The sequence below is a fragment of the Geotrypetes seraphini genome, chromosome 11 (assembly GCF_902459505.1).
Source record: "Geotrypetes seraphini chromosome 11, aGeoSer1.1, whole genome shotgun sequence".
Classification (NCBI taxonomy): Eukaryota; Metazoa; Chordata; class Amphibia; order Gymnophiona; family Dermophiidae; genus Geotrypetes; species Geotrypetes seraphini.
In genome coordinates, this window is record NC_047094.1 from 134,675,127 (window position 1) to 134,698,311 (window position 23,185).

Here is a 23,185-nt window from a genome sequence, read left to right on the forward strand (position 1 = left end):
ATCCCAGGGACAGAAAGAGAAATGGGTATCACTCTTGACACTCACCTAACTATGACTGACCACACAAACTCACTTGTGAAAAAGTGCTTTTATACGCTATGGAAACTAAGAACCATAAAAAAATTCTTTGACCCTTCATCATTCAGGTTGCTGGTACAGGCACTGATCCTATCCCTTCTTGACTACTGCAACATCATCTACCTAGGCATCCCACAAAAAACAATAAAAAAACTAAGATTAATACAAAACACCGCCGTTCGCCTAATTTTCGGACTTAGAAAAAACGACCACATCAGCCCCTACTACAAAAAGCTGCACTGGCTTCCAATAGAAGCGCGAATTCTATTCAAATTCGCTTGCACCTGTTTCAAACAAGCCTGGGGACTAGCACCTTCATACCTACAAACTCACTTCACCCTACACAACCCCACAAGAACGACCAGAAACAAAAACATCTTTGCATACCCAAAGACCACAGGCTGCAGATACAAATTCTTCTTGGACAGAACCTTTAAGTTCCAAGCGAACAGACAGCAAACCTGGCTGAAAAGCACATAAACGAACCAAATATGACTTATAATACATTCCGCAAATCGATCAAAACCACCCTATTCGCTAAATTCATTGACTAAAACGGTCCCCTCCCCCACTAAGACCCCCCTCATGGATGTTCTAAATCTTTCAGACACTCATTACCCTTAGATCTCCAATTAATATGTAAGTTTACCATTTAGACTATTGTACGGCATCTAGACTCTTTGTTCGGTACGGTATTTAAACTTATTGTATAGTATTGTATTTAGACTTACTGTATTGTATTATATGTGGACTTATTGTATTGTATTAGCATTGTACTGTACTAAGACCTTTGTTATTCGCTGAATGTCCAGCCTTCTTACATTGTAAACCGCCTAGAAGTCGCCTGACTATGGCGGTATAGAAAAATAAAGTTATTATTATTATTATTATGTACTATGCAAAATACAGAGGTCTCAGATACTGCAGGTCTGCCATGTTTTGCCCTCTGCTTCACACTTTTGCAATCCCATTCACAAGAGAAAGCTTGGTCCATGGCCAAGACAGTAGCAGAAAAGGCACAGGGGATGCAGCTAAGCTCTGGTCCCCCTGCCCTAGGCACCTTGCCAGGGAGAGCGCCGGGTGGGCGTGCCGCAATGGTCGAAGCGAGCCAATGCGGAGCCGAGGGCGCCGCCCCCCGTCCAATGGCAGCCGACTGCGGGCTTGTTTGGATTTAAATGGCCTTTATAAGGGGCGGGCGGCGGCCGCGGCGGCTCTACATCGCCCGCTCTCATGGCCAACCGGTCGCAGTGCTTGGACGACCTGCCGCCCGGGAGCCACCTGTGGCCCCCCCGGCCCGGCGGACGAGCTGTACAGCGAGGCGCAGCGGCTGGCCCTGGAGCAGCTGATCGCCGGGGGCCGGGACGCCTTCTGGGCTTTCGTGCGCCAGGAGCGGGTGGCGGGCTTCCTGTCCGAGGAGGAGATCGAGCAGATCCTGGCCTCGGCCGCCCCCCTCGCCGGGGACGAGGGCGCCGACTCGTCGCTCTCCGCCTCCATGGACTGCTCGTCCGTCACCTACTTCCCCGAGCAGTCCGACGTGGAGCCGCCGCTGCTGGAGCTGGGCTGGCCCGCCTTCTGCGCCGGCTCCTACCGGGGGGTCACCCGGGTGGACGTCCACTTCCAGCCCAGCCACGGCGACACCATCTACAGCTGCAAGGATGCGGTGCGTAAGCTGATCCGGGCGGCCCGGGAGGTGAGTGCTCAACTGGGCGCCTAAAGATTGCGCGTCCAGGAGGACAGTAGAAATCCTCCCACTGACTTATCACAAATAAGGACTCTTCTACCACGATAGCATCCCAGAACATAACAGCACCCAGGGGAGGGGGGTACACAAAGGGGTAAAAGTCCAATAATGAGATGAACTAAATAGTTATATCGTTTCTTAATCTTTCCATCAACATGGATGTTACCATTTTGGGTTGTATCTTCTTAAACATTTTGAAAGTTGTTGGGACTTTATTTTTGGTGTATTTAAATGATGGGGACAAATGTTAAAACTTAACCTCCCCCCTTTACAAAACCGCTATAGCATTCTTTTTTAGCGCAGGCCAGCGTGCCGAATGCTCAGCGCTGCTCCCACCACTCAAAGTAGTGTTGGGAGCCGTGCATTCAGCGTGCCGGCCTGCGCTAAAAACAGTGCTGGAGAGGAAACTTAAAAAAAAAAAAATTTCCAGCTTGTGAAATTGGACACTAATAAAATACTACCCCCCCCCCCCAAGTTCTCAAACTTGCACCTTGAAATGCAATCAATTTGATGCTTATAAGATTCAGTGCTCAATGCTATTCAGCTCTCCAGGATGAGCACGCTTCATAGAACAGCGCTGAGACTGCGCTCCGTTTTGGGCATGGGGACTACACCAGCTGAAACCCGGTGCACGAATTGGCCACGGATTCCTGCTACTCTGTAATACTGCATGCATCTTTTACAAATGCCCCTTCCAAGGCCGCACCCCCTTTTAAGTTCCGTGCCAGCTTTTACAGAATAGAGCTAAATGTAATTGGCGCCAATAATCAAATCATTGCATCTATTAACTGTTTTGGGCACCAAGTGGTATCCACGCCCAATTCTGAACAACCTCTACATGTGAATTATGCACCAGTATTCTATAAAATGTGCACACCAACTCCATAGCGTATAACTGCAAGAGGGGAGTGGCACGGGCAGTTTAGAGGTGTGCCTGGCACTTGCCCTAACATGTTGCAGTTACATACCTGTCTACATTTAAGTGTGAGGACTTGCCTACGTCTAAAGTTGGCATGTAAATGTGACCTTAACGCTGGTATTCTATAATGGTAGTTCTGTGTGGCACAGCTATGGTGCAGTTGGTACAGTATGTAACTGTGGGTGACTTTTTTTGAATTTATCCTTGTCTTATCTCTGCTAAACAAAATTCTGCACCACGAGTAAAATGACTATAGTGAAAATACTGAACCCTGTAAAAATACAGTTCAAATAAAAAAAAAAAAATTCAGGCTGCTCGGGGATTGGGCTAGTCCAGATTTCAGGCAGTACTTCTGAAGAATCAAATTTTAGGAATAAAGAGATGAAGAAGCCAATTATGTTGATTATCAAAATGGGTATATTTACAGGAAAACACTAATTTCTATAGCGCTATTCGACATACGCAGCGCTGTACATCAAAACACAGAAGAGACAGTTCCTGCTCCAAAGAGCTTACAGTCTAGTTAAGACAGACAAACTGGACAAGAAGGTGCTCAGGTGGGGGGGGGGGGATGATAAGATACTGGTGCTTAGAAGATGGGTTGGAGTGAAAGCAGTTTCAAAGAAGGGGGCTTTGAGTCTGGATTTGAAGACTGCCAGAGATGGAGCCTGACGTATCGAGTCGGGATTCTGGAATGTTGCTACGGTATTTGGAATCGCCAAAGAGTAGCAACATTCCATACTACTAATCATTTCTATAGTGTTATTAGACATATGCAGTGCTGTAAAATCCAAGATAAAACTGGACAAGAAGATTCATCAATATACAGTGCTCAGATGGGGGAATTAGAGGGAATGATAAGACAGATATTGGTGCTCAGGAGGTGGGTTGGAATTTGGCATTGATGTGTCAGGCAGCCAGTGCAGCAAGGTAGAAGGGCTGGAGTCTGGAGCTAGCCGTAGAGGAGAAGGTTAACAGCTAAGAGACTTACCCAAATTAGACCATATTGGGAGTGTTTGGTTAAAATATAGGTATTTTACTGTGAAGCTTGTTTTCAAATGTTCATTATTTTTTTTTTCTAGCATTTATGGCAAAAGCTTCAGCATCGCCATTCCTCTTTCCCCAGGTGTCTGGATTTCTAGCATCTGATTTTTGGACTTTTACCCCGTTCGGGATGGTATTCCCTTTGTATAGAAAATAAACAATGTTTCATAAGCACGGGGTGAGGCAGGCTCTTCAGCCCTGGCGAAATGCACGTGTCTTCTCCACAACTTAAATCTAGATCTAAACAGAAGTTTGGGAGGGCAGAAACTGAAAGCCATCATCAAAGAAAATAGTTTTGTTTGTGGAAAGGATTAACAAGTGTTCACTTGAGTTCTGGAGTAAGAAGCTGCCAGATGGAAACTGTTTGTATTCAACAGCTGATATGGTCAACATTTTCATTTGGATTTTGCTAAAGCTTTATCAGAAACATACAAATATGCTTATTTTTAAAAATAGGGTTTTAGCCTTTAAGGGGGGAAAGAACAGGTTTGAGGTGAGTGCAGTGAATTATATTCTTTTCCACTTAGAACAGGGATGTCAAAGTCCCTCCTCGAGGGCCGCAATCCAGTCGGGTTTTCAGTATTTCCCCAATGAATATGCATGAGATCTATTAGCGTACAATGAAAGCAGTGCATGCAAATAGATCTCATGCATATTCATTGGGGAATCTTGAACACCAGACTGGATTGCAGCCCTCAAGGAGGGACTTCGACACCCCTGACTTAGAATAAGGTTGACCCCGAGATCCCACAGAAATTTGTTCTTGGGACCATTTTCAGTGTTATGCAGATGACATCCTAATTGTAAATAGGATAGCGCTTCAAAACCCATCTTGGAAACCCTATAGTTAAGATTTTTCAGGATATTTGCAATGAATAGGCATGAGACGTAACATATATCACGTGAATGAAATGAAATACCCAACAGCAACAAGTCAATCGGTGGACAAACTCGAGAGAGGACTTTGGTTTTATTTCCCCTTCTTTTAAATTTTATTTCAACTTCGATGTAATTTTATTCTTACACTTACCCCAGTACCTCTCGTATCAAATGTCTTCATCTCGTCTAACACTTATTTATACTGCCCCCCTCTTTTCTTTGAATTTAATTTTAACATTATAAACCGACCAGATACTTGTCGATGGTCGGTATACTGAATAAACTTGGAAACTACTCTCGGAGAAAGTATTCTGCTTAAGCTAATGGAATATGTTTTTTAGTAATCCTGAGCCTTTTAGAGAGGGACGGGGGAAGGCAGTTGAGATCTTGAAGGAAAAAAATGGTATCCAGGGTCTGTTTTTGGGTATAGGAATCCAGTTCACTTTCAGTTTTCCTCTGTTGGTTGGAATCCATGGTCATCATGTTTTAACTTTAACCGGCTGTATAATAGGCAGTACCTTCTTTCGCTCTATTGGAGCACCTTCGTGAAGCATCTTCAACAATGGAACACATAATCTGCCTCATATTTCAAAGAAACACTAACCACTACTTTAAGAGATTTGTTCTGAAAATCCCAGACAAACATCTGTGTACAAATGAAAGATAATTAGATGTACTCCACGTCCTCAAGTGATGTGAATCAGTCTGGTGTTGCCCTATCCACTGTACGTGCATGAGATCTAGTTGTGTACTTTAGAGCAGTGGTTCCCAACCCTGTCCTGGAGGAACACCAGACCAATCGGGTTTTCAGGCTAGCCCTAATGAATATGCATGAAGCAAATTTGCATGCCTATCACTTCCATCATATGCAAATCTCTCTCATGCATATTCATTAGGGCTAGCCTGAAAACCCAATTGGCCTGGTGTTCCTCCAGGACAGGGTTGGGAATCACTGCTTTAGAGGTAATGCATGTAATTATCTCGTTTATACACCAAAAAGCAGACCGGTTTGACAATGGAGGACTAGAGCTGTCAATACTTAACAGGCAACCTGTAACAGCCCAGCACTAGCAGTGTGTTGGTTTTGTCTCCAAAACTGGCTCCAGTTCACGTTTGAGCTCTCTTTCCATATGATTATTTGTAATTTGGATTATCATTTTAACCCCCCCCCCCCCACAAAATTTGCTATCCTCTGCTGCAATTAAGAATCTAGCCCCTATCTGATCTACTCTTTACCTTCACAAGAAATGATCTGTGATCTTACTTTGCAACTCTCCTTCTATAACTCTTTTGTAATCCGCCTTGAACCGCAAGGTAATGGCGGAATAGAAATCTCTAATGTAATGTAAAGGTTGCTTCTCAACTGTGAGTATAGAACTTATTGTAAGTCACCCAGCTACAATAAATAGAGCCAACAGGCTTTAACAGAATTCCCAATGACGTATTTATTCAGAAATATTTAGGAAAGGAAAGAGTTTGGGCATATGGCTGGCCCGGAACTTCCTCTCTGTCAGAATTCATGGGTGGGGGGGGGAGGAGAGGCTTGTGGGCCGGCCGCTTGAGCAGTCATTGCACACACCTGGCCCATTTCTGTTGCTGCACCGTCGGTGTGGCAGGGTCGGCTACAGTGAGGGAGGCAGGCAGTCCATGTACCCCCAACAGGTGGTCTGTGTACCCCCTAGGATCCATGAACCACAGGTTGAGAAACAGTGTATTAGACCACAGTGCTATGTATTACAAATATACCATTTTTATGATGGCCAATATGTGGTGCTGCTGAGCCAGTGCTTGGCGGTTCCCTGCCCAGAGTTGTGAATGAATGTTTCCTCTGATACATGGCCCAAATGACCCCCAAATTTAAAAATCGGGTTGAGGGATAAAATCTCAGGTCCTCTCTGTGATTGAGCCATCTGGCTGGCATGCAATTAAAATGTTTTAATTTTACATTGGTACAAAATTTCTGCTGCTTTGCACCTCGGGGGAGTTGCTGCTTCTACGAGCTTGGAGAAAGGCTGACCTGCTGATTGATTTTTCCTGGACTCTTGCAGGTTATTGCCTTGGTAATGGATTCCTTCACAGACATAGATATATTCAAAGACCTTCAGGAAGCCTGTAGGAAGAGGAATATCCCTGTCTACATCCTCTTGGACCAGTCTCTGCTTCCACAGTTCCTGAAGATGTGCCAGAATTTGGGAGTCTTTCCTGAGCAGGAGAAGGTAAGCACCCTGAAATTTTAACTGAAGAAAAAGTTGGCTCCTTTTGTAATGACAGTTCATATTTTACTTGGATTTCTGTAGAGTGAGGGGAAAGGCTGCAGTAGATCCATTCTTTAATTTTGTTTATATTTAAAGAGTTGGCCATTATGATTCAGAAGTCTGTTATGAGGTCAGAGCCGGCATTATTGTAATCCTAGTGCCTGGAATGGTATTAGAGGGTGGGGGACATAGTGGCCCTGAATATGTAAATTACTTTCAAAATGCTGTTTTTATTGGGAGTACACCTGGTTTCCATTTTCCCATGGCTCCTACTGTAAACATTGATCCATGTATTTTTATTCTCATTGAACACCTACTATTGCATACAACTTGCATCTCATGTTCACACTTTCATATCCTTTCCTTCTAATTTTAAAGATACCATCTGGAAGCCAAGGGGTGTGTTTCAAAACTTTGGGGGGGGATGGGGGGAGCTGTTGAAACAACATTTTTCATTGAGTTTCAATGAACCTAAAAAAATTGGCACCGGAATTGCATCTCTGTAGGCACTTTAGGCTGCCTAACGCCACTGTGGGCGTAGCAAGCACTGAAAGTAGCATTGGATGGTCTACAGCGCGATTCACATTATAGGTAGACGCTGGAAATGCAGGCTAGGAAAATTCTGGCCTACATTTCTAGCACCTACCTTTGCCGGAGGCGTGATTCTGTACCTGGCGCCATCGCATGATTGACAAGCGATCGGTGATTTTCTTTTAAGGTGGCTGCCGAGAACAGCACTGGTTACAGAATCTGGGCCTTTGTGCTTCTTGAGAGCTAATTTTTAGGCACTTTACATACAGATAAATTCCAGTATTCCTGCTCCCTACTCCAAAACTGGCTTTCTACTAAAGTCACTACAAATGTGAATTACCGTATTTTTCGCTCTATAAGACTCACCCTCATGTAGAGGAAGAAAAACCAAGAAAACAAAATTTTGAACCAAATGGTGTATCCTGTGCCACCATCCTGCCCTGTACACTTTCAACTTGGATAGCCATCATCCCTGCCATGAGCAACTATAGAAAAGTATATATTTATATACTTGTGTATGTATATATGTATATTTTTAACTTATCTTTCAGTTCGTGGTCTCTCTTTAGTAGGGACTCCTTTTGCCAACATGGTCTGGATGGAAGGCGAATGATTGTTGAGGGACCTGGCCTTGAAAAAGCTCTCCCAGCGAAACATGTTGGCAAAAGGAGTCCCTACTAAAGAGAGACCACGAACTGAAAGATAAGTTAAAAATTAAATTTAAATTAAATATTCATAAAGTTAATGAACATATTTATAAAGTAAGATTAAAATATAGGATCCGGTGAAGACAATGCACATTAAGCTTAGCGTTATGAAATCTAATTGAACGTGGAGTGGTGCATCTGAGGATCGAGTTGACAATCTTTAGAACCTGTTTCTAAAAGGGAACAAGTTTGAAGTGTTTGATACACATGAATGATTGTTGAACTAAGAATATATAACTAAAGTGCTGTTAGTTTGATTGTATATATATCTCGGAGAATAACAGATGCAGCTTTTAAAAAGTTTATAGTGGATTGCGTTGTATCAAGTCAAGATGCAGCACTACATCTTATCATATACAAACAAACCCCAAACAAGAAAACAACGATAGAGGTGACAGATATAACGTAGGCATTAGGGGGAGTTTACAATAATGTAACCTGCAGCAGTACAGTGACAAGCTCAATAGCCCTCCTGCCTGGGACTCGGGGCAAAGGATGCGGCTTATTCGCAGCCCTACGCTAAAACACTCACCCAGGTCAGAAGAGACTCGCATAGTTCCAACCGATCCAAGGACTCAGTGGTGAGCATCTCCCGGCCCCCACTGCCTTTGGTGCCGCAAATCACTTCCCCGCTGTCGGGATCAGAGCTTCACTGCCCGCTGCTGCCTCCTATTAAATTCAATCGAAGTGACTACCCGTTAAAGTACTATATACTTCCTGCATTTCACAGTCCACACCGCTTCCCACCCCATAGCATAGGAATTGGCGCACATTACGTTTCATGTGAGCATGGTAATGCTATGCTAATTTCACATACTAAGGGCTTCACTGTTCCTGGGTTTTGTTTGTTTCCCCCCAAATTTACTCTTGGCTGATATTAGGTATTTTCTTACATGGCTCTGCAAATGGTGGCTTTTTCTTTTCTAGCACTAAGAGCATGGCTAGTTCTTTGTCTTAACTGACCCCCCCCCCCCTTTTTTTTTTTTTTTACAAAACTGTAGCATGGTTTTTAGTCCGGCCACAGCGGTAACAGCTCCAAAGCTCAAAGGAATTCTGAGCATTGGAGCTGTTACCGGCACTAAAAAGCGTGAGTGTTTATTTCACAAATCAGTTGCAGACAACATTGATCACTTGTCATTCTTTTCCTTGCTTGCATATCTCCAAACTTCATTACAAGTATTTTCAGTGCTGGCTTTCCTATTCTCAATCATCCCAGATTTGTCTGTTCAGCTGTAGAGGTAGCTTGCAACATGCAATCTGTAATCTTTAATTTTTTTCAGCCAATGCTGTGCTATAGTCACTCCTCAGATGATAAACAGAATATTAATCAGTCATACACATCTATTTAGTTAAGCTAAACAAACTTATTTTTCTTCAAGCATGGACTCATTCTGTATTTAGGTTAAGAATGCCACTTTGAATTGCCTACTTTAAGCAGCACTGTTCAAGTCCCAGTCCTTTTTGTTTTTTAAGACAAACTAAAAAAACAAAAATCCAAGAAGGGGAAAGGAGCTATGGTATTTGACAGGACAGGAAAACAGAGGCAGAATGGAAAAAGTCTAGTGGAGGTAGAGAGAACTGTGTTGACAAGTTCCGAGCACCAACCATCAAAACCTATATTCCATCACTCAATGCCAGCATCACTTTGCTGCTCTACCACAGAATTGTAGTTTTTAAGGATAAAGAATGGAATAGATAGGCCAAAGTACATTTTTCTTTTTGGTACCAAAACCTTGTCATGTGACTGCTTTTTACCCTTTTTAAATTCTGTTTTTGATCAGCTTATGAGGGTTCGTACTATTGCTGGGAACACTTATTATACAAGGTCGGGAGCAAAGATCGTTGGCAAGGTTCACGAGAAGTTCATGTTGGTTGATGGCTTGAAAGTGGCTACAGGCACCTACAGGTAAGAGGACTGCTGTGCCCTGCAGAGTTGGAAAAGCAGAGGGCGCCTTGTACATTTAATAATAATAATAGTTTATATACCGCAGGACCGTGAAGTTCTATGCGGTTTACAATGATTAAAAATGCTACAAATTGAGTAATTTGTACTAACAAAGTTAAAAACTAGTGACTAACAGCTCTAGAGATCAGTTATTGTGGACTAAGATTGTACAAATCAGCTACCTGAGTACTTCAGGAACAGAAATGTTTTTAGGCGTTTCCTAAATTCCCCAGAGGTAGTAGGCGTAAGCAATTGTTCCAGATCTTTACCCCATAATGCTGCCTGATGTGAGAAAAGATGTTGATGTCTTTTAAATTTACATCCTCTAACCAGTAGAGAAACAAAATTCAAGTGTGAGCTTCTCTTATGTCTATTGGTTGAGAAAGAGAAAAGATCAGTTATATATTTAGGGGCTAAACCAAATACAGTAGTACCTTGGATTACGAGCATAATCTGTTCCAGGACCATGCTCGTAATCCAAAATGCTCATTTATCAAAGCGAGTTTCCCCACAGGAAATAATGGAAATTCGCTTTGATGCGTTCCCCCCCCCCCCCCCCCAAGAGAACTGGCATTGCTCTCCCCAAAGACCCCCACCTGCGATCCGCCCCCCCCCCCCCCGCCACGATTCGGCAACCCTCCCCCCCCCTGACGCGATTGGGAACCCCCCGCCACAATCCAGCACCCCCCACCGCTTCTTACCCTCATCTGGGCACGGCACCGGCATGTCCTGTGCTTGGTGCCGGTGCCCGAAGATCAGCCTCCTCTTCTGCTGGGCCTTGAGCATCTGAGCATGCTCAAGGCCCAGCAGAAGAGGAGGCTAATCTTCGGGCACCGGCACCAAGCACAGGACATGCCGGTGCCCAGATGAGGGTAAGAAGCGGTGGGGGGTGTCCAATCGTGTCGGGGGGGGTGCCGGATCACGGGTGGGGGGGGGGGATGTGAGGCGCTCGTAAATCAAGCCATGCTCGGTTTCTGAGGCACTGATTTTGCAAATGTTTTGCTCGTCTTGCAAAACACTCGCAAACCGGTGCACTCGTAAACCGAGGTACCACTGTAGTACCTTAAAGCAAAAACATCCAAACTTAAACTTCACATGTGCCTCTATCGGCAGCCAATGCAGGAGTCGGTAGGAAAGAGTTACATGATCAAACTTTTTCAACCCCAAAATCACCAGTTGTAATCGCTGCATATTCTGGGAAATTGCCAGATAGGCGATATTACAGTAATCAAGTTGGTTCATTATAAGGGATTGTACCAAAATTCTAAATGAAGCATCAAAATATGCTCTAAAGGGCTGAAGCTTCCAGAGAGTTCAAAAAAACCCTTTCTAACCAAAGAGTCCACCTGGCTTCTGTTCACTAAAGTGTGCTAAGCAGTAGAGAATGACATGGGGACAAATTTGTACCTGTCCTATCCTGTGAGTTTTGTCGCTGGCTCTGCCTTAACTGCACAAGCCTCAAACACTTATGATTTTAAAGTGTTTGAAGCTTCTGCACATGAGGACGGAGCTTGTGGGGAAGGGACAGGAAAAGAACTCATGGAGACGGGAAAGAGTTCCCACAGGAATGGGGAAAAAATGTGTCCCCTTGTCAGTCTCTAATAAGCAGTTAGTGCAGCGGTGGGCAACCACGGCCCTCAAAGACCACAACCCAGTGGGGTTTTCAAGACTTCCACAGAGAATTACATTACATTAGAGATTTCTAATCCGCCATTGCCTTGCAGTTCAAGGCGGATTACAAAAGAATTACAAAAAAGTATTACAAGAAGATACCTGGTAATTTCTAGAGGAGATAAAGAGTAGATGAGGTTGCTTTGGGGGATCGGGAAGGAGCTAGCGGTATTAAGTAGTTTGCAGGAATTTCTTGAAAAGTAGCGTCTTTACTTCTTTTCTGAATGTTTTGTAGTCTGGGGTCATAATTAGTAGATTGGAGATTTGGTTGACAAGATTTGCTGCTTGTGTGCCTAGGAGGCCATCATATAGTTTATTCCGTTTGACTTCTTTAATTGGAGGGTACGTGAATGGAATGTGGGTTTTCCTGTGCCTAGTTGTAGTTTGGATGAGGCAGTTCAGGTAGTTTGGGCTGTCGCCATTTATGGTTTTAAATAGTATTCTTGCCGGAATTTGAAGCCAGTGTGACTTGAGGTATACTTCCATGATGTGGTTATGTTTCCTCAATGAATATTAAAGTCTCAGTGCTGTGTTTTGGATTGTTTGTAGTTTTATCATTGTTGCTGGGCAAGGGAGGTAAAGAATGTTGCAATAGTCTAAGAGACCTAGGACTAGGGATTGTACTAAGAGCCGGAATTGTGTTCTATCGAAGAATTTTCAAACTTGACTTAAGTTTCTCATAACTGCAAATGATTTCTGTATTTTATTGATTTGTGGTTGCATGGTGCAGCATCTATCTATCGTCATTCCTAGTAGTTTTAGGGTGGGTTGAATGGGGTTATTGATTGAATTAATTTCTATATTGGTTATGGTTGGGACTTTTCATGAGATTTGATTTTGTACGTACAGCTTCCGTTGTGACCGTTGAAGACCGTGTTTACCCACCCCTGAGATGGCAGGTGATTTTTATTTTTTTAATAATGGGGTGTCTAGGGAAAGATGGCGCCTACTACCAGTCTTTATAAGTCACTAGCATAATTGGTAGATGTAAACATTTACACTGGGCCTGGGGCAGGTGTAAATATCTGAACAAATATTTAATTGTTTGTTAGCATTCTTGTATGCCGTGCCTAAATTCTACCCCTGCACACGCCCACTGGCAAAGCACATAACCATGTCATGGTACATACTGTAATTAGTATTATAGAAACATGATTGCAGAAAAAGGCCACATGGCCATTCCACATCATCAACAATCTCCTCTTCTCCCTAAAAGATCCCACATAGTGACATGGGAACAGATTTTTCCCCATCTCTTCAGGAACTCATTTTCTCATCCCATCCCGGCAAGTTCTTTTCCTGACCCAGCCCCATTCCTGCAAGCTCTGCCCTCATCTGCACAAGCCTCAAACTTTTTAAAATCATAAGTGTTCAAGACTTCTGAGGTTAAGGCAGAGCTTACAGGAATGGGGCAGGGACAGTGACAAAACTCTTGGACAGGGAAAAATTTGTCCCCATGTCGTTCTCTAATCCCACATGCCCATCCCATCCCATCCCAGGTTTTCTTGAATTCAGTCTTGTCTCCACTTCTACCGGGGGACTCTTCCATGCATCTACCACCCCTTCAGTAAAATAGGATTTCCTTAGAGTACTCCTGAGCCTGTCGCCTCTTAATTTCATCCCATGACCTCTCGTTTAGGAGTTTCCTTTTCAAACGAGACTTGCTTCGTGCACAGTAATGCACATTTAAACGTCTCTTATCATATATCTCCCCTCTCCCGCCTCTCCTTCAAATGTAAATATTGAGATTTTAAGTTTGTTCCCATATACTTTGTATGACAAACCACTAACCAATTTTGAAGTGGCCTTCTGAACTGACTCTTTTGAAGGTGTAATCTTAGGATTTGCCACCTTTTGAAGAAATTCAGCCAACGTAGTTTACAGCAAGAATAAATGACACAGAATAAATTACTAGTTTTTTGTTAACAAAAAGTGGTTGAATAGGAAGGTGGTGCGATAACTACAGAAAAGCCTTGAAAAACCTTTGGGCAAAGCATGTCGGCTGTAACGATTCCAATCATGAAACCACAAAGTTAAGTACAGAAGAATAAAATTAAAAATAAAAGTAGTTATGAATACTAATGTTTAGAACTGATGACTATTTGGCACATAAAGCTTGAGCCTAAGTGGTGTTGCTGAGGTTCTGGAAGATTATTGGGAACGTGACGGTGTATATTAAGAGTATACGTTATATATACACATGTATAAATTGATGGAAAATAGCATACACTTCTCCCTCCATATCCGCATTTTCTGAATCTGCGGATCCGCTTATTTGCGATTTTTCGGCTGCTGACTTCACCCCCCAAAAGTACATCATAATTAAAGTTCCTACCCAGAAACAGTGCATATCCTCTGCCAACCCAGCGCATCATTTCCGACGACAGCCGCTCTCGCCTCTCACAGAACTGAAGAAGACAGCGCAGGAAACGCAAATGCCGAGCGCTCTGAAAACGGACGTGTCCTTCATGCAGGCCCCCATTCACTCTCATTGCGACACGGAGCGGAAGCCCAGTGAGATCGAGAGAGAGCTGCTCACATACTCAGTATCCGGCACACTCCCAGGTACTTTCAGCTCTAGTTATTCGCGGTTTCAATTGCAAAAACGCTGGCTGTTACAAAAACACCGAAAAACATAAAAGGTTATTCAGATTTTTTTCATATTTGCAGCCATCGTCCGCCTGCATCCTCCGTGAATATGGAGGGAGAAGTGTACATTATAAATAGTAAGCTACTTGAATATCATTACAGGACATGTTCAAGTGTCTAATAGACAGGATGTAAGCAGATGTGGAACATATAGGCAGAGTAATTTCTGATGTAGTTTCCTGGTTTTATAGTTGGTATCGATCTTACATTTGTTACTAGGAGACTGGTAACTTTCTTTGTTGGCTACCTTTCATTGTAATGGGCTTTATGGAACTGCACTTATGTTCACTGGTATTTAGTGTTTCTTAACACCATGCTCCATTTGTGGATCTTCATTGGACAGTTAGAAAAATATGTGCTAATGTGTATTAGAAAATGAGGGTGACTTCTCTTTACATAAAATTGCAGGAAAATGATTTCTGCTACAGTAGGAGTGGATAAGAACATAAGAAATGCCTGCACCGGATCAGACCTGGGGGTCCATCTAGTCCGGCGATCCGCACACGCGGAGGCTCAGCCAGGCACACCCTGGCGAATACAATGTCACTCGTATCCCTCAATGTCTTCTGCAAGAAGATGTGCGTCCATTTTCCCTTAAATCCTAGAATGGTGGTTTCCTCCACCAGCTCTTTCGGGAGAGAGTTCCAGGCGTTCACTACTCGCTGTGTGAAGCAGAACTTTCTGACGTTTGTCTTGGCCGTGTCCCCTCTCAGCTTCAGGCCATGTCCTCTGGTCCGAGACTGGGTTACATTTGCCAATGTGAATAACGCTGTTTCTTGCTCACCATCCTTTCCCCCTGCTGGTGAGTGAGCTTGCTCCATTATGTCAATCCCTTTTAGCAATTTAAAAGTCTATCAGATCCCCTCTGTCTTCTCTTCTCAAGGGTGAACAGTCCCAGTTTTCTGAGGCGATCTTTGTAGCTCAAGTTCTCCATACCTTTTACTGGTCAGTGTGGGTTAATCCTTCTGTGTGGGGTGAGCTTGTTAGTTGCTGCTTCCATTAAAGCTTTGGGGGGGGGGGGGGTTCAGATTTTTCAGTAAATTGTCAGGATAGAGTGCTAAGTGTGAAGTCTGACGACTTCATGCAGAACTGCTGTTTTTAGAAGATGAGTTTAAGTCGCATTTTCATGCCCAACTCCTGGCATTTCAGGTGCAAAAATGGAAGTATTCTCTAAAGAGTTGAATGCATTTTATAGAACACAGTAGATCAGTTACATATATAACTGATTTATGCCAGTTGTTTTAAGGCTGATTTTTGATGGTTACAGGTACTGCACTTGAATATTAACCCCCTTCTACCCACCCCCCAATTTATCTTCGAGTCAACTTTTATTCCTTTTTTATGGGGGGAGGGTTCTGTTACCTCGGTTTATATTAGAGTATATACGATAGTCTGAGCACTTTCTGTATATTTTCTGTAAACCGCTTAGAACCTAACGGATGTAGCGGTATATAAGAAATAAATTACATTACATTACATTACTTTCGTATATAGTCTAATATAATATATATATATATATATATATATATATATATATATATATATATATATTATATTAGACTATATACGAAAGTGCTCAGACTTGAAAGTTTTAAAATGAATAAAGAATTTAAAAAAAAAGAGTATATACGATTGCATTTTGGTAAATAAAAAATAATTCTAATTTAGAAACAGTCCCACTGCGATGCATAGTCCCCGCCCATAACCCAGTCTCCAGTTATATGAATTAACGTGCAGTGTTAAGCCACTGCAACAGCACGGACCAAATTCACACAAGGAAAATTCTATAAGAGCACGGATTTTGCTGTTTAAAGAGTGCGTATACTTTAATCACTTATGCGTGGATGTAGCATCCAGGAACACAAGACCTTGGGAAGTTTAAGATAAAAATATTTTAACACCAACCCCCAGATTCTATTAAGACACATAAGATTTAGACATGTAACTGGGCATGGCAATATGAAATGGAGTTAGTTATGCACTGAACCAGTTGGTTTAACTGGCTATAGCCATCAATATGCAATCTAAATTTTAGAAAATTGTGTGACTTCAGAAACACTAGGTAGCTTTTTAAAAAAAAATGTTTTCATGTGATCCCATGTGCCTATTTTTTTGCAGATTTCATTTAACAGTAAAGTTCTGCTTTATAAGAGAGTACACGGCACAGACAAAACATGGAGTATGTTCTGAAAACGACCATCAGTTTTAGTGTATTGTACAGCAGTCAGTCTTTAGGCTTACACAAGTTGTACATCTCCATTCCAGCCCTTTTGTATATTTTTAGATGCATCCCATAATTATCTAGGTATGCAGAGCTAAGTGTATTTTTATATGTTCAGATAGTTGATTTAAGCTTCTAATTTAGTGGTTCCCAAATTGTGGATTGTAACCCTCCCCCCCATGGGTTGCAACTGTGGCAAAGAAATAGACCTTCAGTTGGCAGTGCCATCAGCCTGTGCAGGCTCAGTGGGTGGAAGGGACAACAGTAGTTTTAAAGTTTATTCATTTTTCTATACCATTCTCCCAGGGGAAGACAGAACAGTTTACATGAATTTATTCAGGTACTCAAGCATTTTTTTTCCCTGTCTGTCCTTGTGGGCTCATAATCTAATATACCTGGGACAATGGGGGGATTATGTGACTTGCATAGGGTCACAAGGAGCAGCGTGGGTTTGAACCCAATATCTCAGGTTGCTGAGGCTGTAACTTTAATCACTGTGCCATTCTAGAAATCTAAACGTTGCAAAAGTGAGCCAACTATAGGACAATCAAGCCACTGTGACATCACTGAGGTTGACTTTCAGGCATTGGTGGAATGAGGCTTTATGACATCACAATATCAGCTCTGGTTAACAGAGACGGGAGTGGGGTGGTTGGGGATAGAAGCAGGATCAGTGTTTGTGTGTGGGGGCAAACAGGGTAGCTTCCCTGGGCCCCAAACCCCAGGGGTCCCCCGTGGGCTGGATTGTCCTTCCCCTTTCCCCCACTCGATTCTGAAGGCCCCACCCCAATTGCAAAAATGTAATCGCAATTCAAGTCAGCCTGGAGCAGAGGCGCAGAAGGAACATTAGAGCTGAGAAGATCGTATGAACTTGGAGCCATTAAAATGGGTCCAGTCGGAAAAATTTGGGAAGTAGCCTAGCCAACTCCAACCCCCTGTGGGAGTATATCTTCAGCACTTGAGACTTGTATGTATTTATTTATTTGGCATCTATCCAACCATCATGAGTGGAGTGTCAAGTTGTATCTTAGTGCACTCATCAGTCTATAACGTCTCCTTTTTGCTTTTGTTCTTACAGTTTTACATGGACTGATGGTAAACTGAATAGCAGCAACATGTTGGTGCTTTCTGGCCAGGTGGTGGAACATTTTGACCTGCAGTACCGGATTCTTTATGCCCAGTCCAAGCCTATTAACCCCAAACTGCTGTCCAGCTTCAGAACTAATGGAACTTTTGATTATACACTTAACCAAAGACTGCCACCCAAAGAACTGACACTAGGTAAATTCTTAAGATTGGACTTGGCCAAAATGTCAAGCACCCCGAAGAAAGTGGAAGATAGAAAAGAAGTGATTGCAGATACGAAAGGGGCTGAACTTGAGAGAGAGTGTACCATTTCGGACTCTTTTACTATTGGAGAAGACAATGGCTTGCAGAACTGTGGTGGTGATGTCTTTGGGACTAAGGTGATGACCTCTATATCTACCCAAACGGAGTTGTGTGAAGAGAAGCCTACAGTTGCAGTGTCTGATGCAGTAACACAAACCACAGCTGTAACGAAAGCAGCTGGAACCCAAACCTCCATGGAGGCCAAAATTGCAAGTACTCAAACTATGGTATTGTCAAAAACGACGATGACCCAAACAGATCGCGATGAAAATATGAAGTTGTCTAGCTATCAGAATGACATAACGAAAGAGCGAGCTCTACCCTTGGGAAGGGCGGTCTTATCATCTAGCGTGCAATCCTCTTCCTCATCTTCCTCAACGTCTACCATTGGCTCCAACAACTCCATCTCATCAATGCGGTCCGATTATCTGAGATCTGGCTATGCCAAATACTACACGCTCCACCAGTCGGAATACACCTTAAGAGACTGCTTCAAAAAACTGAACAAGGAAAGGCAGTATCATTACACAGCCATCCGAGCTAAGCTGGACCACATGGTTGCCATCCTTTCAAAGCGAAATCGCTTTGAAACATACACACGCTCCCATGCCACCAAGTACAATCTGAAACGGAGGAATGAGATCCACAGCAGCCTACTCAGCCTCAGGGATGTGGTGTATTTTACTCCGAGCAAGTGACTGTTCAAACCAAAAATAACTTCAGATGCTGCCTCCTTTCATAAATACCGTCCTAATTGATGTTTTTACAGTTGCTACATCGACAACATACCACAATGATTCTCAGTCTAGTCGTCAGGACATGCCTAGTCAGCTTTTTAGGATTGGTGCAGTGAATATGTATGAGACAGATTAGCATGCAAAATGTTGCACATCCCCCTTATACATATTCATTATCTGACTGGATGGGTGTGGCCACAGGACTGGACTGAGACCTAGTAACAAATCCAACGGTAAATCTCTGCAGAAAAAATCATACCGAGCTATACTGAATGAAATTTCTCAAATTTTTTACATAATTTGCCCTTTTTAAAAAAGAAACAAAATTTGTACAAATGGATGTGCTTTTGGTGCAGGGAAACAGTTTAAAAACTGATTGTACAGTGGGCTAATTTTTGAGCCATGAGTATGTAGTATATGCAACAAACCTTGCCATGTAAATAAAGAAAAATGTACTTAAGTGGCAAAAACCTTTTAACTCAACTAGGCACTTAAGGGGGAAGGGGTTAGTTTTTTAATCATGGATCTTCAGCGTTTTTGAGCCTCAGACTCAATATCTGGAGCAATTTTCTTCTGCCTGCCTTTTTCAAGCAACTATTGGCATGCCAGTGAAATACGGTGATGGGACAAAAGCGTGCGAGACAATTGTGCACAGGACATCAGCACGCTGGACTTTAACTTAATTTTAAAGTGCTCTGAGAGGGTGTGGGGGGGAACCCCCCATGTAAGTTAGTACTGTTGCCGCTGCCGTTAGGGTGTGTGTGTGTGTGTGGGAACCCCCACATTACAGAGGAAATTGGTGTTTAACAACCCCACCCAATGGCTGCGCAAACAGTACTAACTTAACTGTGGGGGTTCCCTCCCCAAACCCCCCACCTCTGAGCACTTTAAAATTAAGTTTAAGTCTGGTGCGCTGATGTCCTGTGCACGATTGTCTGCTCGGTATTGTTGGCGCTCGATTTTCCTGCGCGTTTTTGACTATGAACCGTGAAATACTGTACATGCAGTATCCCCAAATGAATACTGCCTTAAACGCACTAATTATTTATAATCCAGACACTGTTGGGGTCAGAAGAGATAGAAAATGGCTCCAAGAAAGCATACAGTCTAACTGTGTTGGAAAGTTTAACAGCAGGACTCAAATGATGTCTAAAATGTGATTTCCCTGTGGAGTGTAACTTCTTGCTTATTTCTAGTGCTAGCTAATCTGCTATGCTGGGCAACGGTGTCCCTAGAGCACTTAAGGAAGTTCTGAATTTTAAAACTCAGAACAAATGACCTATTTTGAGATGTAATATGCATGACAATTGTGTGCAAGTCCCTGTTGGATCCCCCCTCCCCCCTTTTATAATATGTAGAAGTTGTTACAATCAAATGGAAGTGTACAAAACTTTTTCTGATCTTTGTTAAAGCAATAAAGTACAAAAACATTTTATCTTCTGTTCGGGGCTAGGATGAAATAACTGCCATACTGCATTGGCAAGCAGGTCATTACATAGCATCTTCCTAAGAGCTGGGTTAGGACTTGATCAAAGCAAAGAGGAAGCAAGAGAATTGTGTAGACCCAATGAGTGCAAAAAGTGAACTGCACTATAGTGAAAAGAGACCTTAATCACAAGTAAAACAATGCGTCACTGTCCTATGTAAACTGCATCATGCTCATAGCAATGCAGTGAATTATTTTCTAGGAGGGACTTCAGAAATACTAGGTGGGGGTTTTCCTTTTCCTGTATGATCCCATTTGTAAAACAATATGGTGGTATCTTTTTATCGAACCTTTTGCCATATTTTCCATTTTTTTATTTTGGTTTCTTTTATTACTTTTTTAAAATGGACTAACAAGGGAACCACCCTAATTTAGCCATAAATGTGTTGGGCAGCATGTCTTTACTTTCTGTTAAGCCCTGTGGACCAGACTCTATAAATGACACCTAATTGAGACCACCCAATGATGCCTAAGCTAAATTACTTCAATTGGCTTAAATGAAGTTTTTCTGTTATTGATTTATTGGTATATATATATTTAATTGTAATCTGTTTAGGTTCTAAGTAGGATATAAGCTTGTTAAATACTTAAATAACTTAACTCCCCCTTTTACAAAATCGTAGCAGTAACAGCTCAGGCACTCGTAGGAATCCTATGAGCAGCAGCACTACGGCTTTGTAAAAAGGGGTAAGTTAGGCACAGAACTCTACCATGTCTAATAACTCCTACCTGAAAAGTAGGAGTGGAGAATAGGCATGGTTGCCTTAGGACAGGGATAGGGAACTCCGGTCCTCGGGTTTTCAGGATTTCCCCAATGAATATGCATTGAAAGCAGTGCATGCAAATAGATCTCATGCATATTCATTGGGGAAATCCTGAAAACCCGACTGGAATACGGCTCTTTTTAGGACTGGAGTGCCCTACCCCTGTCTTAGGAAATGCTAGGTATCTTGTGTTAGGCACTGGTACATTAGGCTAGGTTGTACTGAGCTTAATTTGCCTGTGCCTTTCTCCAGGATACCTGACAATGCCTAGGCACTGTTAGACAGAATTCTTTTTCTTTTTTTTTTCAATTATCTTTATTAACAATTGCAAAGGAACACACAACCGTGTTATTGACTTTCGTACTGTTCTAGACGGAATTCTATAAAGAGGATTATAGTTGTCAGTGTAAGCACTTTTTATAGACTCTGGCCTGGGGTGGATCTCCTGAGATTTGAGAATATGATGTGCCGCAGACATCACATCACTGTTTTTATCCTAATCAAATTCTAGCACTCCTGAGGTTTGAGGCAGCTGAGAATGTAGCATCCTTCACTTATTCACAAAGACACAGATCATTTATCTCTTTCCAGTCAAACTGGTTTGTATGATCAATAGATACGCCTTTTCAATAGTGCAAAATTCATCTTGCAGTGTAGATATTTTATCCGCTGTTTTGGCTGGGGGAAGCTTTAAAACCAAAGCAGATAGTTTTGAAAAATGATCTGATTATAGTAACTATTTAAAAATCCTTGCACAGATCCAACTTTGCCACTACCTGTAGACCATCCTTGCTGATATAATTGTGCCTCATTTACTCAATGCTCCACACTTCCATGTGGTCAGAGGTCTGACTGGGTCCCTCTGCAGTACCATGGGGGTTTATATGCTGTAGAGTTCATGGAGTTTTCCACTTTTTCCTAATACTTTATGGAAAGATCCTGCTGGTGCTCATTTCTGTGAAACTTGAAAAGCTAATTTTGTTTTGGCAGGGCTTGTATTAATGCACTGTGGTGGGCCATTGCACTGTATGCTGAATTTTAATACTAGTGATAAACTTTTCTATTCAGTGACAGCTTTTTCAATGTCTTTAAAAATTTTTTAATTTGAGATGGCAATGCACAGATGTGATGTTGTGCCCTCTCTAACCAAAATATCTAATAAAAAGTAGATGAGATGTTTAAATTTTTTATTTGTACAGCCTTAAGTACCTTACTACTGCATGCTCTTGTTTTTAGAACACCTAGGACTCCAGCTACTAAAAGCCTTAGTACAGTGGTCTTTGCTCATTTTGAAGCAAGGGCCATTTTGGCTCCAAAAGGGCAGCTGGAGAGTGAACTATCTTTCTATGTAGGGCCATGACACCAATAATGCTTCATGACATTTTATTCCTTCCAGAACAGCTAGCCTTAGTCCCAGGTGCAGAACATAGATTAACCCTATGGACCATAACCTAAAAGTCCTACTATCCACAAACAAAAATTTACCATGCCCAACTCTGCATGGCGTACAACACCAGAGAAATAAAAAGAAATGCATTTCTTCCTGAAGAGTGCAAAATCTAGACAGCAGAAGTAAAAACTAGCACATTTCAATTACTAAATGGAAAATAAAATCATCTTCCCTACTACTGTTCTGACTTTTTTTTTCTACTCATGTTCTTGAGCAATATCATGACAATTCTTATTTAATTCACCTTGAACCACCTTGACAATTCTTATGTAAACTGCCTTATGTATTCAGCAACATCATGAAATTCTTATGTAATCCATCTTGAACCATAAGGTAATTGTGGAATAGAAATCACTAATGTACTGTAATCTTTTCCCAGTCTGGTTACAGTGCCCTCTGTCTGTGCTCTTAACTCTGTTTCCAGGGCCGCCTTATCCAGTTGCTGATTTTCTCTCCACTTTCTGCCCTACATCTCTATCTTTGTCATTAACTTTTAACATTCAGCTTTCTTCCACTGTTCCGTTTACTTCTCAAAGCTATCTCCTTTTCTATGTCTTCCCATCTGTCCACGCACACTATCTCTACCCTTCCCCCATCCTCCATGTAAGCCATCTTCTTCCTCTTCTAATCATATAACATCGCCCTCTGTGCCATGTCCTCCCTCTTTCCCTCTGCTATTGTCTCACATCTTCCCCCTGTCCTCCTATGGTCTGGTATCT

At 42.4% G+C, this 23,185-nt stretch overlaps 1 protein-coding gene across 1 annotated transcript; it reads left to right on the forward strand.

The window, feature by feature from the left end:
• Window positions 1-1,308: 1,308 nt before the first annotated feature.
• On the forward strand, window positions 1,309-22,191 carry FAM83D (family with sequence similarity 83 member D). Its single transcript, XM_033914162.1, is given in 5 exon segments — window positions 1,309-1,362; window positions 1,364-1,768; window positions 6,710-6,877; window positions 9,936-10,060; window positions 17,719-22,191. Coding segments are annotated over 5 exon segments (1,761 nt in total). The 3' UTR covers window positions 18,728-22,191.
• The last annotated feature ends 994 nt before the right edge of the window (window positions 22,192-23,185 follow it).